We start from the raw sequence: 16,604 nt of genomic DNA on the forward strand, positions 1-16,604 counted from the left end.
GCAGAGCTAGTGCTGGGTGGGGTGCGGCCGTCTCAGCAGGCACAAGGCCCTGGGCTCAATGCTCGGCACTCTCAGGGCCCCAACAGATGCCAGCAGCTTGTAAGCCGTGGAGGCCCTGCCACCCCCGAGCCTGCGCTGCCCCGGGGCTCTCCTCTCGCGGTAGGACCTCTGTTCTTCTTTCCTGACAACCCCCCTGAAGAGCTTGAGGAGGGGCCCTGTGAGGTCCCCACATGGGGCACTGTGACACCTAGGGTGGTTCTCAGTAGATCTACGCTACTTCCTATCCAAGGGCCCTGAGGCCTAAGCCAACCCAGGGGTTCCATGGGGAACCCAGACCATGGTAAGCTGGCGGTGGCCACAGCGCGGTAGGGGCTTCCTGGGCCTCCGTGCAGGACGAGCCCAGGCCTGGCTCCCGGTCTAGGCAGAGGCTGGTGTGCTCACTTGCATGTGTTGGTAAAGATGATAATGGACCAGTCCTCGTGCTCATCCTGGAAGCTCTGCACCAGGTGCACTAGGTAGGCGTCCTTCACCTTCTCGGGCACCAGCAGGTAGCGCTGGTCCAGCTGCTCCACGGTGCGGACCCTGAGGAGGGGAGACAGGCCTCAGCTTCCCCCCTAGTCACCACAGCCACCAGCCTACCTTGGTCCACCCTGCCGGTGCCAGGGAACTCACGGGGCCTGCGCCTCCCAGAAAAAGGGCTGGTTGGTGGCCAGGCCCTGCAGCTCCCGCAGCGTGTCAGTGAGCGTGGCGCTGAAGAGCAGTGTCTGCCTGTGTGCCGGCACAGCTGCCAGGATGGTTTCCAGGTCAGCCGTGAAGTCGGTGCAGCCCTGCTCCAATAGCCGGTCCGCCTCATCCATCACCTGGGGCGGGGATGGGGCAGAGCTGGCAGCCATTGGTGAGGACCCTGACTCCTCCTGGCTTTCCTCTGAACCAAGGCACCCACCCGCCATCTGCACTAGGACTAAATTCTTTAAGTCCCTGAACTGGCCTTGTCACTATTTCTAACTCCTCCCTGGACCATCTTGGGGGACCCATGTTCCTGAACAGATGATGGGGTAACCAGGACCCTTCCCCAGGCACCAGGCCCGCCAGCTTACCAGGAAGCGGATCTTTTTGATGTGGAAGGTGTTGGAGCTTCGGAGGTGGTCAGCCAGGCGCCCTGGAGTGGCGATCACCACGTGTGGTTTCCGGGAGAGCTCCAGGGCCTGGGTTACCATGTCTGGGGGCAGGTGGAGGGATAAGGCTCGCTGGACACTCTGAAGCTACAGGGGTCCCATGCCCAGTGCCTGCCCAGATGCTGGACGTACCCATGCCGCCAACGATGATGCAGTCTTTCAGGCCCAGTGGCTTCCCCAGCACCCGGAACTGCTCTGCAATCTGGTAGGCCAGCTCCCTGCGGGCGGTGGGAAGGCAGGCTGGGTTGGGGGCGGCAGTGCTGTGCCTGCCTCCCTGCTGCTATGTCATCCTGCCTGGCTTCCACTCTGCCCTCTCCTGCACATGCCCTCAGGATAAAGGCTAGCCTCTACCTGGGGTCAAGGCCCCAGGCAAGCTGGCTGCACTATGTCAGGCCCCTGAGCCTTTTGGCTCTGCCTTTCTGATGCTTTGCATGCAGGTCCCTCTGCCTACAATGCCTGGGCTGTGAGCCTGCTGGGAGCTCCCATCTGGCTAGCACTTGCCCTGAATGCTTTCTGCTCATGCATCTTGTTCAATTCTGCAGCACCCGTAAGACACAGGCCTGATTCTCCTCTCGTGAGAAAGTGCTGAGAGATCAAGGTGCTGGTCTGCGTGTGGGGGCTGGTGGGGGGCTCACCTGGTAGGGGTCAGGACCAGGCAGAAGATGCCATAGGGATCCTCTGATAGCTTCTGCAAGATGGGCAGGACAAACGCCGCTGTCTTGCCACTGCCTGTTTTGGCACAGCCCAAGCAATCCCGACCTGCACAGAAGGCAAAGCTATGTCAGTGCATGCCAGGCACAGACAGCTGGTCCCATAAGCACAAAGTTCTATATTGATGATTGATTGATTGATGATGGGGATTCCGCCAGAACTTCATGTGCTGGGCAAGCACTCTACCACTGAGCCCCAGCCCACTGACAGCTAATGTTGACAGCCACTCTGTACCCAGCCCTAGACTATGCCTTCTGTTCTGGCACTGACAGCTTTCCTCTGGGGGTAACTGACAAATTTAGCGGGGGGGGGGGAGGGGAAGGAGGGAGGGAGGGAAAGAGAGAGAGAGAGAGAGAGAGAGAGAGAGAGACAGTCCCCCTTTGATAAGAGGTGAAGGGGCTGGGGAGATAGATCAGTAGAAGAGGCGCAAAGTCCTGAGCTCAATCCCCGGTACAAAAAAAACCAAAAAAACAAAAAAACCAAGAGAGACAGAGAGAGAGTTCAAGTGAAGCTGAGGCTCAGAGGCTCGCCCAAGACGCAGCAGGTGAGCCTCAGGCTGGAGAGGAATTTACATCCAGCTGGCAGGAGATGTGGCTCGCCGACACCTGCTTTCTCAGAGAGCCTGAACTCGGGGGCCCTATAATTCCCGTGATCTCGATCTGCACCCCATATTCCCTGTTGATCAGTCTCTTTGTAGACTAGGTCCCTCAACTTGTCGCGTCTTGGTTTCCTGTGGGCATCTCTTTAGGGGGAAAACTTAGTTGGGCCAGAAGAGCAAGGAGAAGCGCAGACCCAGGACCACGGAGGCCTGGATTTACAGCATGACAGCAACCGTTTCTAACTGTGAAGTGCCCAGTTCTGCCGATTCTTCGCAGTATTACTGATTAGTCGTTCGAGCTTGGAGTCTAAAAAATTTTCGGAGATGACATCGCTCACGTGCATACAAACGGAGAGTCAGGCTTGCAAACTAAATGCCAACACTGCCGGATCGGCCCCTGGAGCCCGGGCTTGCCCGTGACACCCGAGGGTGCCCCTCACGTCCTGGGACCTGCCTGGGCAAAGGCTACGCGGAGGGAAAGGAGACGCTTCAAGGGAAAACTTCCCGGCCACACTCACCTTCCAGGATGGCCGGAATGCAGCCGAGCTGCACGGGCGTGGGCTCCTTCAAGCCGAGCTGCCGACACTGTTCCACTAGCCACGATGATAGCCCAAGTTCCGCGAAGCCCCCCATCCTCTCGGGCAGCCCGGAGGTCCTTTGAGTAGTGCTTCCGGCACGTATATATGACGTTTACGAATTGTTTCCCGTTTATTGGATCCGCTTCCTGCGTGGTCCTACCCACTCCAGCTCATTTGACCAATCGCAGCTTTGACCACATCTCGCTGTATTTCCCGAATTCCACATGCTCGCAGGACCAAATGAAACTACAATTCCCGCAGTGCCTTGCGAGTCGCGCTTGCGATTCCCGCCCTCTTAGTATAAGAGCTTCCCATTGGCTCAGTCGATGCCACTAGAAACAAGTAAACTACATTTCCCATAGTGCTCTGTGATGGAACGTTAGTTTCCGGGCGACGTGTCTCTCCGGAAGAGCAGCGAGTAAGGCGACAGCGACATGGCACCTCCAGCCCCCGGCTCGGCCCCTGGCAACTCCGGGGAGGTGGACGAATTGTTCGACGTGAAGAATGCCTTCTACATCGGCAGCTACCAGCAGTGTATCAACGAGGCGCAGCGGGTGAAGGTGCGGGCGCGCCGGGGCGGGGCCCTCAGGAGGCGGGGCGGCTCGCTGGCTGCCGGGCCGCTGCCCCTCTACCTCTAAAACCTGGTCCCCTTCCCGCGCCGTCTTCTCCGCACACTTCTTCGCAGTTAGTGAGGAATATTCACCTTCCGGAGCAAAGCAGTAACATTGCATGCTGTTTGTTTATTTTATTTATTTTTATTTTTTGGCAGAACTAGGGATTGAACTCAGGCCCCTGCGCTTGCCAGGCAGGCGCTTGTTCCACTGAGCCATCTCCCCGGCCCTTGTTTATGTTAGTGATAGAGTGGCGCACGAGGCGTCCTGAGCAGCATTTGAGTAAGAGAAATATTTATGTCACCGTAATAATTTTTGAAATGCGGTTTCGCAGTCTCGTGCCCAGGCTGGTCTGGAACTCCTGGGGCCAAGTTATCCTCCTGCCTCAGCCTCTCAGCATCCCAAGTAATGGGATTAAAGATGTGAACCATTGCCCTTGCTGATGAGGGCCACGATCACTGTCGTACCCGAAACTCAGTTCCCATAAGATAAGGACGTTTGCTTGTCTTTGTTTTCTGGTGAGAACACCAAGTTTTCAGTTTGAGAAGCGGCTTTCCCGATGTCACAATTCTAGACTGTTCTGGCTGTTTCCCAAAGCCCGCTCATTCATTCGTGTTTTAGCTGAGGTTTGTGTGAATCGGATACTTTATTCCTGCCAGATGCAGGAACAAAACAGACAAAATCCCAGCTCTCATAAAATGTCAGCCTAACCCTGATGTGGTGCTGCATGCCTGCAATTACTCGGGGGAGGCTGAGGCAGGAGGACCATTGCGAGTTTAAGACCAGCCTGGGCTGCAGAGCGAGCTCAGGGCCAGCCTAAGCTGCCTAGCAAGACCCTGTGTCAACAAAACAAAACAAAAGACTCGCCTTGGAGGGTGGGACAAAGTCAACCTAGCAAGAGAAACAAACCATGACCCAGAAAATAGAGAAATCAGGAATGATAGGACATGGCCACATGGCCATTTGAGGGCTGGAAAACAGCCCATCAGGCAGGGGCCACCCAGGAGGGTTCTGACATCAGAAGGAGCAGTGGGGAACGTTTTTTGGGGGGGATCCCTTAGGGATGTAGGTGCTGTCACTCCTCACCTCAGTGTTGGGGATTGAGTTCAGTAGTTCTGAGCCACGTCCTCAGCCCTTCTTAAATTTTCTTTTTTGGTGGAGAAGGGTACTCCTTGTGACAGTCTCGCTATGCACTTCTGGCTGTCTTAGAACTCACTGTGTAGCCCAGGCTGGCCTCAAGGTCGCGTCGAACCTCCTGCCTCAGCTTCCTGGGTGCTGGGATTACAGCTCTGTGCCCCAACACCTGGCTTAGTTTTCAGTATGAGACAGGTTCTGCCTGAGTGGCCTGGGCTGGCGTGGCCCTGGCCATCGTCCAGCCTCAGCCTCATCAAGAGCTGAGATTACAGGTGTGTCACTACGCCTGGCTTGTCACAGTTACCTTGAGGCCAAGCTGTTGGGGAACGTGTAAGGGCACAGGCATGTGGCAGGGTCTTAGGGTTACAGCTTAAGTTCCTAAAACAGTAGGCTGAGGGTGCAGCTCTGTGGTGAGTGCTCGCTTAGCTCGCGTGAGGCGTTGGCTTCAGTCTCCTGCACCAAAAAGAAAAAGTAAAAACAGAGGGGGTGAATACATAGGACACACACTTCAGATGGGCACCGTGGAAGGAGGGCAAAGGACTGAGGCAGAGAACGACCTGCCCAGCTTCCCGTGGGCGTGGCCAGACAGTTCAGGCCACCCCTCCCCCCAGCGCTCCTGCCTTTGGCACTGCAGTGTGAGGAAGGGTGACCTTGGGGTGCCATCGTGGGGCTGAGCTCAGGATGCGCCAACATAAAAGAAGTGCAGGGTAGCTCTTTGGGACTTGTGCTCGGCACGTGCAAGGCCCCACGTTCCAGCCCCCACACAGACGCCGCGTGTGTGTGCGTGCACACTCAGCCCATGGAGTCTCAGGCTCGAGGAAGCTGTTCGGAGGCGCTGAAGCAGTGTTTCCTTGGTCGTGTTTTATCCTTGCCAGGGTGGTGGCTCATGCTGTCATCGCAACACTCGGGAGGCTAAGTCAGGAGGGCTGCTGTGCATTGGAGGCTAGCCTGGGCTGCATAGTTAGCTCAAGGTCAGCCTGGACCACATAGTGAGACCCTGTGTCAGTACCTCAAAAAACGAGTTATGGTATTTGCATTGTAATCTACTCCTGTGTAGCCTTGAAATCAATTCTGGGTGACTTAAAATACCTAAAGCAATAAGTGCTGTGTAGATAGCTGTCTCTTCTGTTACTTAGTGAATAACACCAGGAATAGGAAGCCTGTACCTGTTCACTACAGATGCAGGGGTTTTTTTTTGTGGGGGGGGGATTGCGGGAGAGTTTATGTTTAAAATTTTGAGACATTGTCTTGCTATGTTGGCCAGGCTAGCCTCAACTCAGTGATCCTCCTGCCTCAGCCTCCCAAGTGCTAGGACCACAGGCATGGGTCTCCACACCGGCTCATGTGCAGGTTTTGTTTTGAATGCCCTTGCCCTGCAGTTGGCCCTGCAAATGTGGAACACGTAGCAGGGGCAGCTACCCCTAGAGGGTTTATTGTCTCCCAGCTCCTACAGGCCAGCCCCTGTGGCTCTCACCAGGCCGACTTGGTAGTGGCTGGACCCTGGGGAGGAATCTGCATCCCAGCTGGCCTGGTGGCTGCCCATCCCGTCAGCTGGGGTCCACCTGGAGTTCCTTGAAGCTGCTCTCTTGTGGGGAGGGACAGTGGCAGGGGCAGACTGGTGGGGACTCCTCTGCTCACATTGTGACTGTGCTTAGCACCTGGCTGGGCACTAGGACAAGGACAGCCTGTGTCCTGCAGTCAAAAACCAGTTCCCAGCCGGGGTTGTGGTGCACACCCATCATCCCAGCATGCAGGAGGCCGAGGCAGGAGAATTGTTGCAAGTTCATGACCAAAAAGCCAGTTCCTTGTCATCACGCCTGTTTCTCCTTATGTCAGATGGGAACTATAACTGTCATTAGGGACATTGTGCACGTCAGCATTATGGACAGGATCTGCTTTAGGCTTCTGCCAGAAGTTTGCATTGCAGTGACGAGCTATTGGAATTGTCATGTGTCCTACTGCCTGAACTTCGGCACTCTGACTGAAACCAGGACCTGTTGCCCTCCTTGGGGACATTGCCACCCTACTGAGATGTTCTGATGTGCCTAGAGGGATGGTGTCAACCCTGCTGAGCTGTGGGACGTGATTTCATCCTGTCCATGGGCCAGTAGTCTTGGGCATATGGTGTCCCCAAAGCTGGGTCTGGCTGTGACCTGGGGATGGGTCTTGTTTCCAAAAAGTGTCTCTGAGGATGTGAAGGTTCTCTAGGTGATGCCAGGTGTTCCCTAGAGAAAGTGGAGGGACACAGGGATGGAGATGCAGATGCAGCCCCGGCCACCAGGACCAGCGAGGAGGCGTGGTCCCCAGCTGTATATGGGGACCTGGCCAGAGAGGGAAGCGTAGCCTGGGGTGCCGCAGACTGCAGCTGAGGGACATTTCAGCTGCTGCATGGGTGCCGCAGCTTCTGGTGGCTGTGACTGTGACCCCTCCCGCCCTGGCAGGGCTGGGAACCCTAGGCTCCCACTCAGTTTCAGGCAGGGACTCTTCCCAGGACGCATGCCTGAGGGAATGGTGTGTGACAGGCAGTGGGGCTGTGGGGCGCAGGGGGCTTGAAGTTCCAGCCCCCAAAGTGGCTGTCTCCATGTGTCTGAGGTGTCCTTGGCCACCCATGTGTGCAGCTGCCCACATAGGGCCAGCAGCTCTCACTGAGGACACCCTAGCAGGATCTCATCTCGTGGTGACGCTGGGTCTGCTCCTTGTCACAGTGCTTCCTGTCTGGAGGGCGGTGCTGGCCAGCAGAGCTCTGCACTTCCACCTGCCTCTATGTAGTCCTCATTCCGCAAGGGCGCTGTGTGCCTTTCGCAGTAGTGAGGGCTAAGCCCAGGGCCTCCGTACCAAGCTGTGCCCCTGCCTGCCCTTTCTACCTTTTTAGTTTGAGTCAGGGTCTCGCTGAGTTCCCTGGTCGGGCCAGACTTGCTGTGCCTCCCCAGGTGCGGGGACGGCCTCACTTCGTTTAAAGCTGACTCCAGGCTCCCATCGTCTGGCCGCGGGGGCCGCAGAGTAGGTTTGTGTGCAATCCCCGAGGCGTGAACTCAGGGAAGCCACGCTGTCCTGAGCTTTGCTCAGCCAAGGCCTGGGGCACACTTGTCCTTGTTGTCCGCCTTCTGACCACCCACCGGGTCCTCAGGGCCTGGTGGCCCTGTAGGGCCAGCTATGCTTCCCGTGTTGTACACAGGGCAGCTGAGGCCACACTTTTCCCAAAGATGACAAGAGCCAACATTTGTCTTTTTTTCCTGAGGGTGGTTTGAGGAGCCCAGGCTTCTGTTACTGGCACCCACCTTTGAGACATCTGAGGTTCATCCAAATAGAAGACCTGTTCCAAGTGACAGCCACCGAGACCTGGGCAGAGTGACTGGGACTCTTAGTGACACTGAACTGAGGCCCTGGGACCAGGTCTCCTTCATCTGTGATGGGAACACATTCACCCCCAGGCGGGGAGGGGCTGCATGGCCACCTGGTGCCAAGCTGCGCCCCAACCCTCCCGCCTGTGTCCCTGCAGCTGTCTAGCGCAGAGAGGGAAGTGGAGCGGGACGTCTTCCTGTACAGAGCATACCTTGCACAGGTGAGTGTGGGTAGCGACGGGCCAGGCAGCCTGGAGACGGGGGTGGCAGGCAGCCATGTCCCCTTGGGGTTAGAGCACTGCAGGCTTGTGGTGCAGCCTGTCCAGTTCCTGGACAGCTAGGCCTGTGGACCCATACACTGGCTGTGTACAGTCTGGCTGGTAGCCCAGGCTGGCCTCCAGCTCGCCACCCTCCTGTCTCAGCCTCTAAAGTACTGGGGTGACAGGAGGAGTTACCAGCGCCAGCTTAGTGTGTTGGGTAGCTGGCTGTGGCGGTGCGTGCCTCTGGTCTCAGCTGTTCAGTAGGCTGAGGCAGGAGGATTGTGAGCTGGAGGCTGGCCTGGATGTTTTATTTTTTATTTATTTGGTGCAGTATCTCGCTGTGCAGCTCAGATCCGTAGTGGTCTTCCTGTCTCAGCCTCCCCAGCACTGGGATCACAGGTGTGCACCACGACACCCAGCTTTGATAGCCAGCTCAGCACCTGGGGCCAGCATGGCATGCAATACCAGGGATTAAACCTGGATCCTTGCGCTTGCCAGGCAGGTGCTTAGGCCACCGAGCTGTCTCCCTAGCCTTAGACATTTTACTTAGATCTTGCCTCAGAATAAAATAAAACCATCTAGGGAAATGGCATAGCACTCCTTGGGTTCAGTCTGGGGTAAGAGGGAGCAGTGCTGTTGGATGGTGCTGGATTCTTCCCCACGGCCAACACTGCCCTGTCCGGGGTGCTGCCCCCTTTGCTGCCCTTGGCACCAGGGGAAGGCAGCTGGGATAGGGTGGGGCAGGCCCTACTCCAGCAATGGGCTCTGGGTTGATTTTAGAGCAGCCCCCCTGCTGCCTGTGTTTGGCGACTCCTGCTGGTCTCTCCGGGGTACTGCAGTGAGTGTCACCAAGACTGGGCTACAGGAGCCCCGACTAGGCCAGGCTTTATCCAGAGAGCCTCAGCAGGATGGTGCTGTAACTGCCCCAGGAGCATAGAACCCCACTCAGGATTTCTGCTTAGGAGGCTGAAGCATGAGAGTCTGGAGTTTGAGGCCAGCCTGGGCGGCCTAGCGAGACCCAGTCTCTTGAGTTGAAGCCCTTGAGGGCAGGCAGAGGCTGACTGTGTGTCCCCCACAGAGGAAGTATGGCGTGGTGCTGGATGAGATCAGGCCCTCCTCAGCCCCGGAGCTCCAGGCCGTGCGCATGTTTGCCGAATACCTGGCCAATGAGGCCCGCAGGTGAGGCCGGCTGGGTGTGGTGGACAGGACAGGACAGGTGGCAGAGTCCTCAGCCAGGGCCTCCCTGGTCCCTGCCTTAGTTTCCCTTACCTGCATGGCACGTGTGGGTGTACGCATACCTTGGGTTCTGTCCCAAGCAAGAGTAGCATGTGTTGGTGGAACTAAGAGGACAGAGACAAAGATGTCAGGCACCCACGCAGTCCCGAGGCCTTCCTACCACTGCATGGGGCAGTAGGACTCAGCCTGGACCCCCCAGCCCAGGGGCTCAGTGGGTTCCACGCCAAGGCCTTTTATAAGCTGACATCTTGGCCAGGTAGGAGGAGTCAGGCTGCGAAGACCCAGGGGCACCACACCCTCCTCTAGCAGGGCGACCACTGCCCAGGGGCACAGGGCGCACCATGTGGTCTGGGCCCTCAGCAATAGGCCTGGGTGGCTGTGACTTGCAGGGACGCTGTCGTGACTGAGCTGGACCGCGAGATGAGCAGAAGCGTGGATGTGGCCAACACTACCTTCCTGCTCATGGCCGCGTCCATTTACTTCCACGACCAGAACCTGGATGCAGCCCTTCGCACCCTGCACCAGGGCGACAGCCTGGAGTGGTGAGTGCTGCCCTGTGCCCGGACCCCCAATCCGCTTTGTGCTGTGCAAGCTGTTCCTGACTTCCTGGGCTTGAGCCCCCCGGAGCTGAGCTGCAGGTGCACACCATTGCGTCTGGCCACAGGTGACCCTCAGTGTGCTTCCCTGTGTGGTTGACACCATACGGGGAAGTGGGCCAGAGACAGGTGTCCTGGGGCCCCTGGAGGCTGCAAGGGCCAGGGCAAAGCGGGCAGGAAGGGCTGGGGAGGCACAGGGCCCTGGTGTGGCTGCCCAGAGACAAGGGTTGGCAGCCCTGTTTGGAGCCTCAGGAGACCTTGCTCTGCTGGCAGGTGTGGCTGTGATGTCCTGTAGGAGCCACCAGTGGTCCCCAGTGCCCATAGGAGCCCGCACCTGAGGAGCAGTGCTAGGTGGGGCACAGGGGGGCAGCAATGTTGTAGAAGGGGTGACCCACTGATGCCGCCTGTCTGTCCATAGCATGGCCATGACTGTGCAGACCCTGCTTAAGCTGGACCGCCTGGACCTGGCCCGGTGAGTCACACCCGACTGCCCCCACGCCCTGCACCTTCCACCCCTTCAGCCCACTCTTCTGTGCAGCCTGTGCCTCGGTTTCCCGACGGGAGGCCTGCCTGGAGCAGGCTGGGGCCTGGCCACTCAGCTTTCTCTGTCCCCAGGAAGGAGCTGAAGAAGATGCAGGACCAGGATGAGGATGCCACGCTCACCCAGCTGGCCACTGCCTGGGTGCACCTGGCCGTGGTGAGCCCACTGCCCGCTGCACCTCTCTCGGCCTTGACCCTGCTCTGCAGCCTGAGCACAGCCACATAGGGGCCGGGTGGCCAGCGCCATCAGGGACAGGACACCCTGTGCTGGCAGCCTGGCGCTGTGCCCCGGTCCGGCAGTGACGGCTGGCTGTTCCCACGGACCCGCGAGGTGTCCAGCCCCCACTGGCCCGCAGCCGCCCAGCCCCACCTCCCGGCTACCCTCCCTCGTCTCTGGGACTTGGCATGCTTTCAAGCCTTCTTTTGTCTCAGAGTTTGCCAATGCGCCCAGTGTCTCTTCCTGCGGGGGCAGTGTCTCACATGGAGGTGCCTGGGGCCCCGGCAGCCTGCTGAACATTGTGTTTCCTCTTGAATGTTTTTTTTTTTTTTTTTTTTTTTTTTAATTTAAGTATTTATTTATTTGGTGCAGAGTCTCACTATGCAGGTACGCAGCTTGGACTCATAGTGATCTTCCTGTCTCAGCCTTCCCAGCCCTGGGATTACAGGTGTGCACCACCACACTTGGTCTTGGTGACCAGCTCAGCGCCTGGGGCTGGCATGGCATGTGGTACCAGGGATTGAACCTGGGTCCTTGTGCTTGCCAGGCAGGTGCTTAGACCACTGAGCTATCTCCCTGGCCCCTTGAACATTTCTTTTTTGTGTTTTATACATTTGTTAGAGGGTCTCACTATGCAGCTCAGACTCGCAAAGATCCTCCTGTTTTCAGTCTCCCCCTGCACTGGGATTAGAGGGGTGCGCCACCATGCCTAGACTCCTTGGCCAGCTCAGTGCACCCGAGAGCAAGACCAGCACAGCATGTGGTGCTGGGGATTGAACTCTCATCCCTGCGCTTGCCTGGGCAGGTACTTAGTCTGCTAAGCTATCTTGGTGACTCTGGATTTTTTTTTTTTTTTTTTTTTTAACTTTCTTTCTTTTTCTTTATTTTGTGTGTGTGTGGCCAGTTCAGCCCACCAGGGGGCAGAGCTGGCTGGCATGTGGTACTGGGGATTGAACCGTGGTCCCTGTGCTTTTGCTTAGCTTAGCTTGTTCTAAATAGGTGCTTTAGACCACTGAGCCATCTCATCGCCCCCCCCCCTTTTTTAAAATTGTACGTGTTTTATTTTTTTGTGGCTGGCTCAGCCCACCCTGGCAGCCAGCTTTGTGTGGCATGTGGTGCCAGGTATCAAACCTCTGTCCCTAGGCTTGCCTAAGGTTGCCCAAGGAGGCGCTTTAGACCGCTGAGCTATCCGGCCGGCCCCCAGATTTTCTTTTTCTTTTAATTTTCTTTTTTTAATTGTTACATTTTTGTTTTTTTTGAGACAGGATCTCACTGTGTACTTGGGCTTGTCTTGCACTCACTATTTAGCCCAGGCTGGCCTTGAACTCACAACAGTTGAGCTGCCTGCCTCTGCTTCCTGAGTGCTAGACCACAGGCCTGCACCCCCCGCAGCTCCCTGTACTTTGTGGCAGTGCCGGGCTTCAGCCCCTGGGCTTGCACCCTCTAGAGCAGCTGGCGCCCCGGCTGCGAGCCATCTGGCCCGCCTTTCGTGCCTTTTCCCAGTCTCTCTTCTCTCGGCTCTCCTGGCAAGTGTACTCTCCTTAACAAAGGGGCAGGCTGGGGCTGGTCATGCAGTGCACACTGCTCCATGGCCCTGTGACCCTGTGGTGCCAAGCACAGCCCCAGGTCTCTGGTCCTACAGTGACACGAGGCTGTCCCCACAGGGTGGTGAGAAGCTGCAGGATGCTTACTACATCTTCCAGGAGCTGGCGGACAAGTGCTCGGCCACGCTGCTGCTGCTCACGGGCCAGGCGGCCTGCCACATGGCGCAGGGCCGCTGGGAAGCAGCAGAGGCGGTGCTGCAAGAGGCGCTGGACAAGGTGAATGCTGGCGCCTAGCCCTGGCTCCCCGCTCCCATGTAGATTCTGGGTGTTAACATGTCACCTACCAAGGCGGCCCCATTTCTTTCCCAAGGTTTCTGTGACACATTGCTGTCATTTCACTGAGGCTGCCCGCACACAGGGCACCCAGGATCCCACCTCCTGGCCCAGTCCAGCAGGGGCCTCTCTGTGGCCACGTCCTGGGGCTCTTGTCACCCCCCCAGGTGCCAGTCACCAGGCTTGGCTGGTGGGGTTGTTGATGCCCACCTGTTGCGGCCCATCCTGCTTCTGTCCCTGTCTTATGTCCCTCTCTGTCCTTGTGGGTGCTGCTTCAGTGTGGGGCATCACATGTTTATTCTCACCCCAGGGACACCTAGGGACACGGGAGGGTGCCCTAATGCACCCAAAGCATGTGTTATCCCAGCTGCCCTAGGCTGAGGCCAGAGAGTGGCAAGTCGGAGCCCAGTGGAAGCAGCTCAGCAGAGCCCCGTCTCAAAATGAAAACTTAAAAGCTCTCTGTTATCTTGGCCTCGGGAGGCGGAGGCAGGAGGGTCTCCGCACATTTAAGGCCAGCCTGAGCTGCATAGTTCAAGGTCAGCCTGTACAACATACCAAAACTCAAGAGATAAATAAATACATACAAAAACCGTTACCCCACTTCAAAGGGTGCCTGTCCCAGGTTGACAGCCCTCAGTGTCATCTGTGTGCAGTGTCCCCAAGATCCTGGGCTTCTTGCCCGTATCCCTGAGCAGGTGGCAGGGGACGGAACCAGCCGTGGCCGCGGGCATCCTGGTCCAGGCGTGGGGACGGCAGTATGGCCTGCGTGGCTCCAGGGTGAGCTGTGCTGCCGCGGGCTGGCCGGAGTGGGAGGGCTCAGCCAGTCACCGACGCAGCCCGCTTTTCCTGTTGCAGGACAGCAGCCACCCCGAGACGCTGGTCAATCTCCTCGTCCTGTCACAGCACCTGGGCAAGCCCCCAGAGGTAGGTGTAGCTGGGGCCAGGCGGGGAGGCCCCCACAGGTAGGTGCAGCTGGGGCCAGGTGGGGAGGCCTCCAGCTCAGCACTGTGCCACCACCAGCTGTGGAGCTTGGGAGCAGCGCGGGCCCCTCCTGGGTGGCAGTTGGCACGGGGAGGGGGCCCAGCTCTGGTTGCGACCCTAGGGCCCTGCACGCGCCCTCTCTGCCAGTTGGAGCTCAGGGCCCTGGTGGCCCAGGCAGCTCCATTCCTGTGAGACGACTATGTTCGCAGCCCTGGAGTTCAGGTGCCCACAGGTTGAGCCCAGGGGCAGAAGCCTGTGGGCACAGTTAGTGTTGGCTAGGGGCCCCACACCTGCAGGCCATGAGGCGGTGTCTGCGCAGGGCCCGGCTGCTGCGCTGCCCTTCAGGCCAGGGCTTGGAGACTGTGCTGCTGCGTCCCGGGGCATAGTTCCCGGCACCCACGACTGCCAGGCCCAGGGTTGCACTTGGCTCATGGTCATCCGCAGGGTCACGCAGGCCAGGAAGCTGGGCAGGGACGTGGCAGGTCGGAGGTGCCGGGGCCTGGCCCTGCCTGGTGCTGCTCTGCCAGGCATTCAGCCCAGTGAGTCGACTAATGGCTAGCAGGCAGGCTTAGCTACTGGGCTTTTATTCACTGTTCTAGCTCTTGCAGGATGGGGGCCTGCACGTGGGGCTGTGACGCTGAGTCTCCCCCAAGCCCCTTTTTTACTGTGGGACAAGGTTTCACGGAGTTGCTCAGGCTGAGCTCGAACTTGGAGTCCTCCTGTCTCAGCCTCACTGAGCACTGGGATGGTGAGCGGGTGCCACCGTGCCTGGCTGCAGACAGTCCTGTGGTGGCTTCTGGCTGTCACAGAGGGGCAGTCGGTTGCTGCTTCCAAGGGCCCAACAGAGGAGCGGGCTTGGTGCCCTTTGGGGAAAGGGGGTGGCCGTCGGCCAGAGAAGACAGCCTGGGCCTGGAAGCAGGGTGCTTGGCAGGTGCCCCCATGAGCAGGCCCCCTGTCAGGGCCAGTGCGTGCGCCCCCAGCCCTGTGCCTGGTCTGCCTCACATCCTGGCCACTGTCCCTGTCTCAGCCCACCGCCTCTGCCTGTGGCCCAACACAGGCTCGTGGCCCCTTTTAGCCTGGTGCAGCCTGGCCCACCTGACCTGCCTGAAGGTCCCCACTGTTGGCTGACCTGCCTGCCCCCCTGCAGGTGACAAACCGCTACCTGTCACAGCTGAAGGACGCTCACGGGTCTCACCCCTTCATCCAGGAGTACCAGGTCAAGGTGAGTGTACGTGCTGTGGTCCCTAGTCCTGGGCTGTGGCACAGGCCTGAACTCACGTGTCCTCCCTTCCTCTCTGTCTCTCTCCCATCTTGTTGAAGGAGAACGACTTCGACCGCCTGGTGCTGCAGTACGCGCCCAGTGCCTGATGGCCACAGGACCCCCGAGCCAGGGCCCCACCACCCTGACTGGGCCCTCCCCACACTCAATCACTTCTCTGCCAATAAATGTGTTGCCTGTTGTCGCTGCTGTCTGCACTGTGCCAGGCGTACGTGCATTCATGTGTGGAGACCAAGGCCCCAAGGGGGCCCCTGCCTGTGCTTCTGAGCTGCAGGGAGCACGGTGGCTTCCCTGTCTTGCCCTGGCCCCATAAGGACCCTTACTTGGCATCCAGAGAAACTGAGGCCCAGATCAGTCCTGTAGCCCAGGCGATGGTGTCAGGATTTGGGCCCAGGACATTGGTGGGCCCACCGGTCTTGGCTCTAGGCAGCAGGGCCGGGACTGGGTGGTGTCACCAGCAGAACAGAGACCTCCTGGGACCCAAGCTCCCGGGCCCTGGGCTGCCACTGTGACCTGCCCTGCTGGCCCAGCATGCGCCCTTGGCCATTGGCCATCAGCCTGGTCTGGACGAGGCCGGGCTGGCTGCCGGAAAGATGAACAACCTTGATCTGTCGGGCTCATGCCTCAGCGCCTCCCCAAGCCATAGCAGCCAGTGCAGGCCAGGGTGGGAGGGGATGCATCCAAGGCTGGTCCCCAGGATGAGCTTCCTGGAGGCGGGTGGGGAGGGGATGCCAGCCCTGGAGACCCCCAGTATCCCTGTTCCCCGCCTTCACCAGCAGAGAGGAACAGCCTGGCAGGCATGCTCTCCTGTTACGATGGGTGCCATGGCGACCAGATAGAGCAGTGGCGTGTGTGTACAGCCCGGCTGGGCAGCTGTGCTTGGTTCCCCGATCAAACCCCTTCCTGAATGAGGGCACAGAGGTGCGGGAGGCCCGTGGGGGTGTGTCACAGCACGGTGAGGAGTTTAAACGGGTCTTGAAGGCCACTGAGCAGGTCAGGGGCAAGGCTGAGGCACGTGGCCAAGAGCCCTGTGGTGCCAGGTGTCTGCTCCTGCAAAGACTGGGGGCAGGTAGGGGAGGAGGGTCACAGAAGGGACCAAGGATGGACCGCACGACCAGAAGCTACCAAGTGCTGAGCTGGGCAGGCCCGAGATTTCAGGAGGGTCAGGTGCACAGCTGAGGGTACCGTGGGAGCTCCCCCACTGCCCCTGCCCAGTCTCACTGTGCCTGAGGTCTGGGTGGGACCCATTGTGCAGACCACTGGTGCCAAGGGAGTCACTGTCCCCAACCAAGGCAATTGATGACCTCGTTGATGACTCTTAGGCGCTTGGGGCACAGGACCTGGGCCTGGACAGTGGACAAAGGTGATCACTGGAGGTGGATGGTATTAGATTTGGCATCCGGGACCTTTGCGCTGAGCTACATCCCCAGCCTCTTTTTATTTGCACAGTCTCACTGAGTTGCCCAGAGT

At 58.6% G+C, this 16,604-nt stretch overlaps 2 protein-coding genes across 2 annotated transcripts in view; one reads left to right on the forward strand and one right to left on the reverse strand.

The window, feature by feature from the left end:
- Positions 1-3,158, reverse strand: part of Ddx49 (DEAD-box helicase 49) — a 7,621-nt gene extending 4,463 nt beyond the window's left edge. Inside the window, exons 1-6 of the mRNA XM_004646879.2 lie at positions 3,003-3,158; positions 1,811-1,934; positions 1,308-1,393; positions 1,098-1,219; positions 673-860; positions 442-582 (exon numbers count right to left, since the gene is read on the reverse strand). Of these exons, the coding sequence (XP_004646936.1) occupies positions 442-582; positions 673-860; positions 1,098-1,219; positions 1,308-1,393; positions 1,811-1,934; positions 3,003-3,117 (776 nt within the window). The 5' untranslated portion in view covers positions 3,118-3,158. The remainder of the gene's footprint in view (positions 1-441; positions 583-672; positions 861-1,097; positions 1,220-1,307; positions 1,394-1,810; positions 1,935-3,002) is intronic.
- A 299-nt stretch (positions 3,159-3,457) lies between these two features.
- Cope (coatomer protein complex subunit epsilon) lies at positions 3,458-15,317 on the forward strand. Its single transcript, XM_004646844.2, has 10 exons — positions 3,458-3,622; positions 8,307-8,369; positions 9,487-9,587; positions 10,034-10,186; positions 10,659-10,712; positions 10,856-10,937; positions 12,662-12,817; positions 13,730-13,798; positions 15,003-15,077; positions 15,176-15,317. Exons 1-10 carry the CDS (start codon positions 3,497-3,499, stop codon positions 15,221-15,223), a joined length of 927 nt encoding a protein of 308 aa, XP_004646901.1. The 5' UTR covers positions 3,458-3,496; the 3' UTR covers positions 15,224-15,317.
- The last annotated feature ends 1,287 nt before the right edge of the window (positions 15,318-16,604 follow it).

This window comes from Octodon degus, unplaced genomic scaffold (assembly GCF_000260255.1).
Source record: "Octodon degus isolate 3935 unplaced genomic scaffold, OctDeg1.0 scaffold00282, whole genome shotgun sequence".
Classification (NCBI taxonomy): domain Eukaryota; kingdom Metazoa; phylum Chordata; class Mammalia; order Rodentia; family Octodontidae; genus Octodon; species Octodon degus.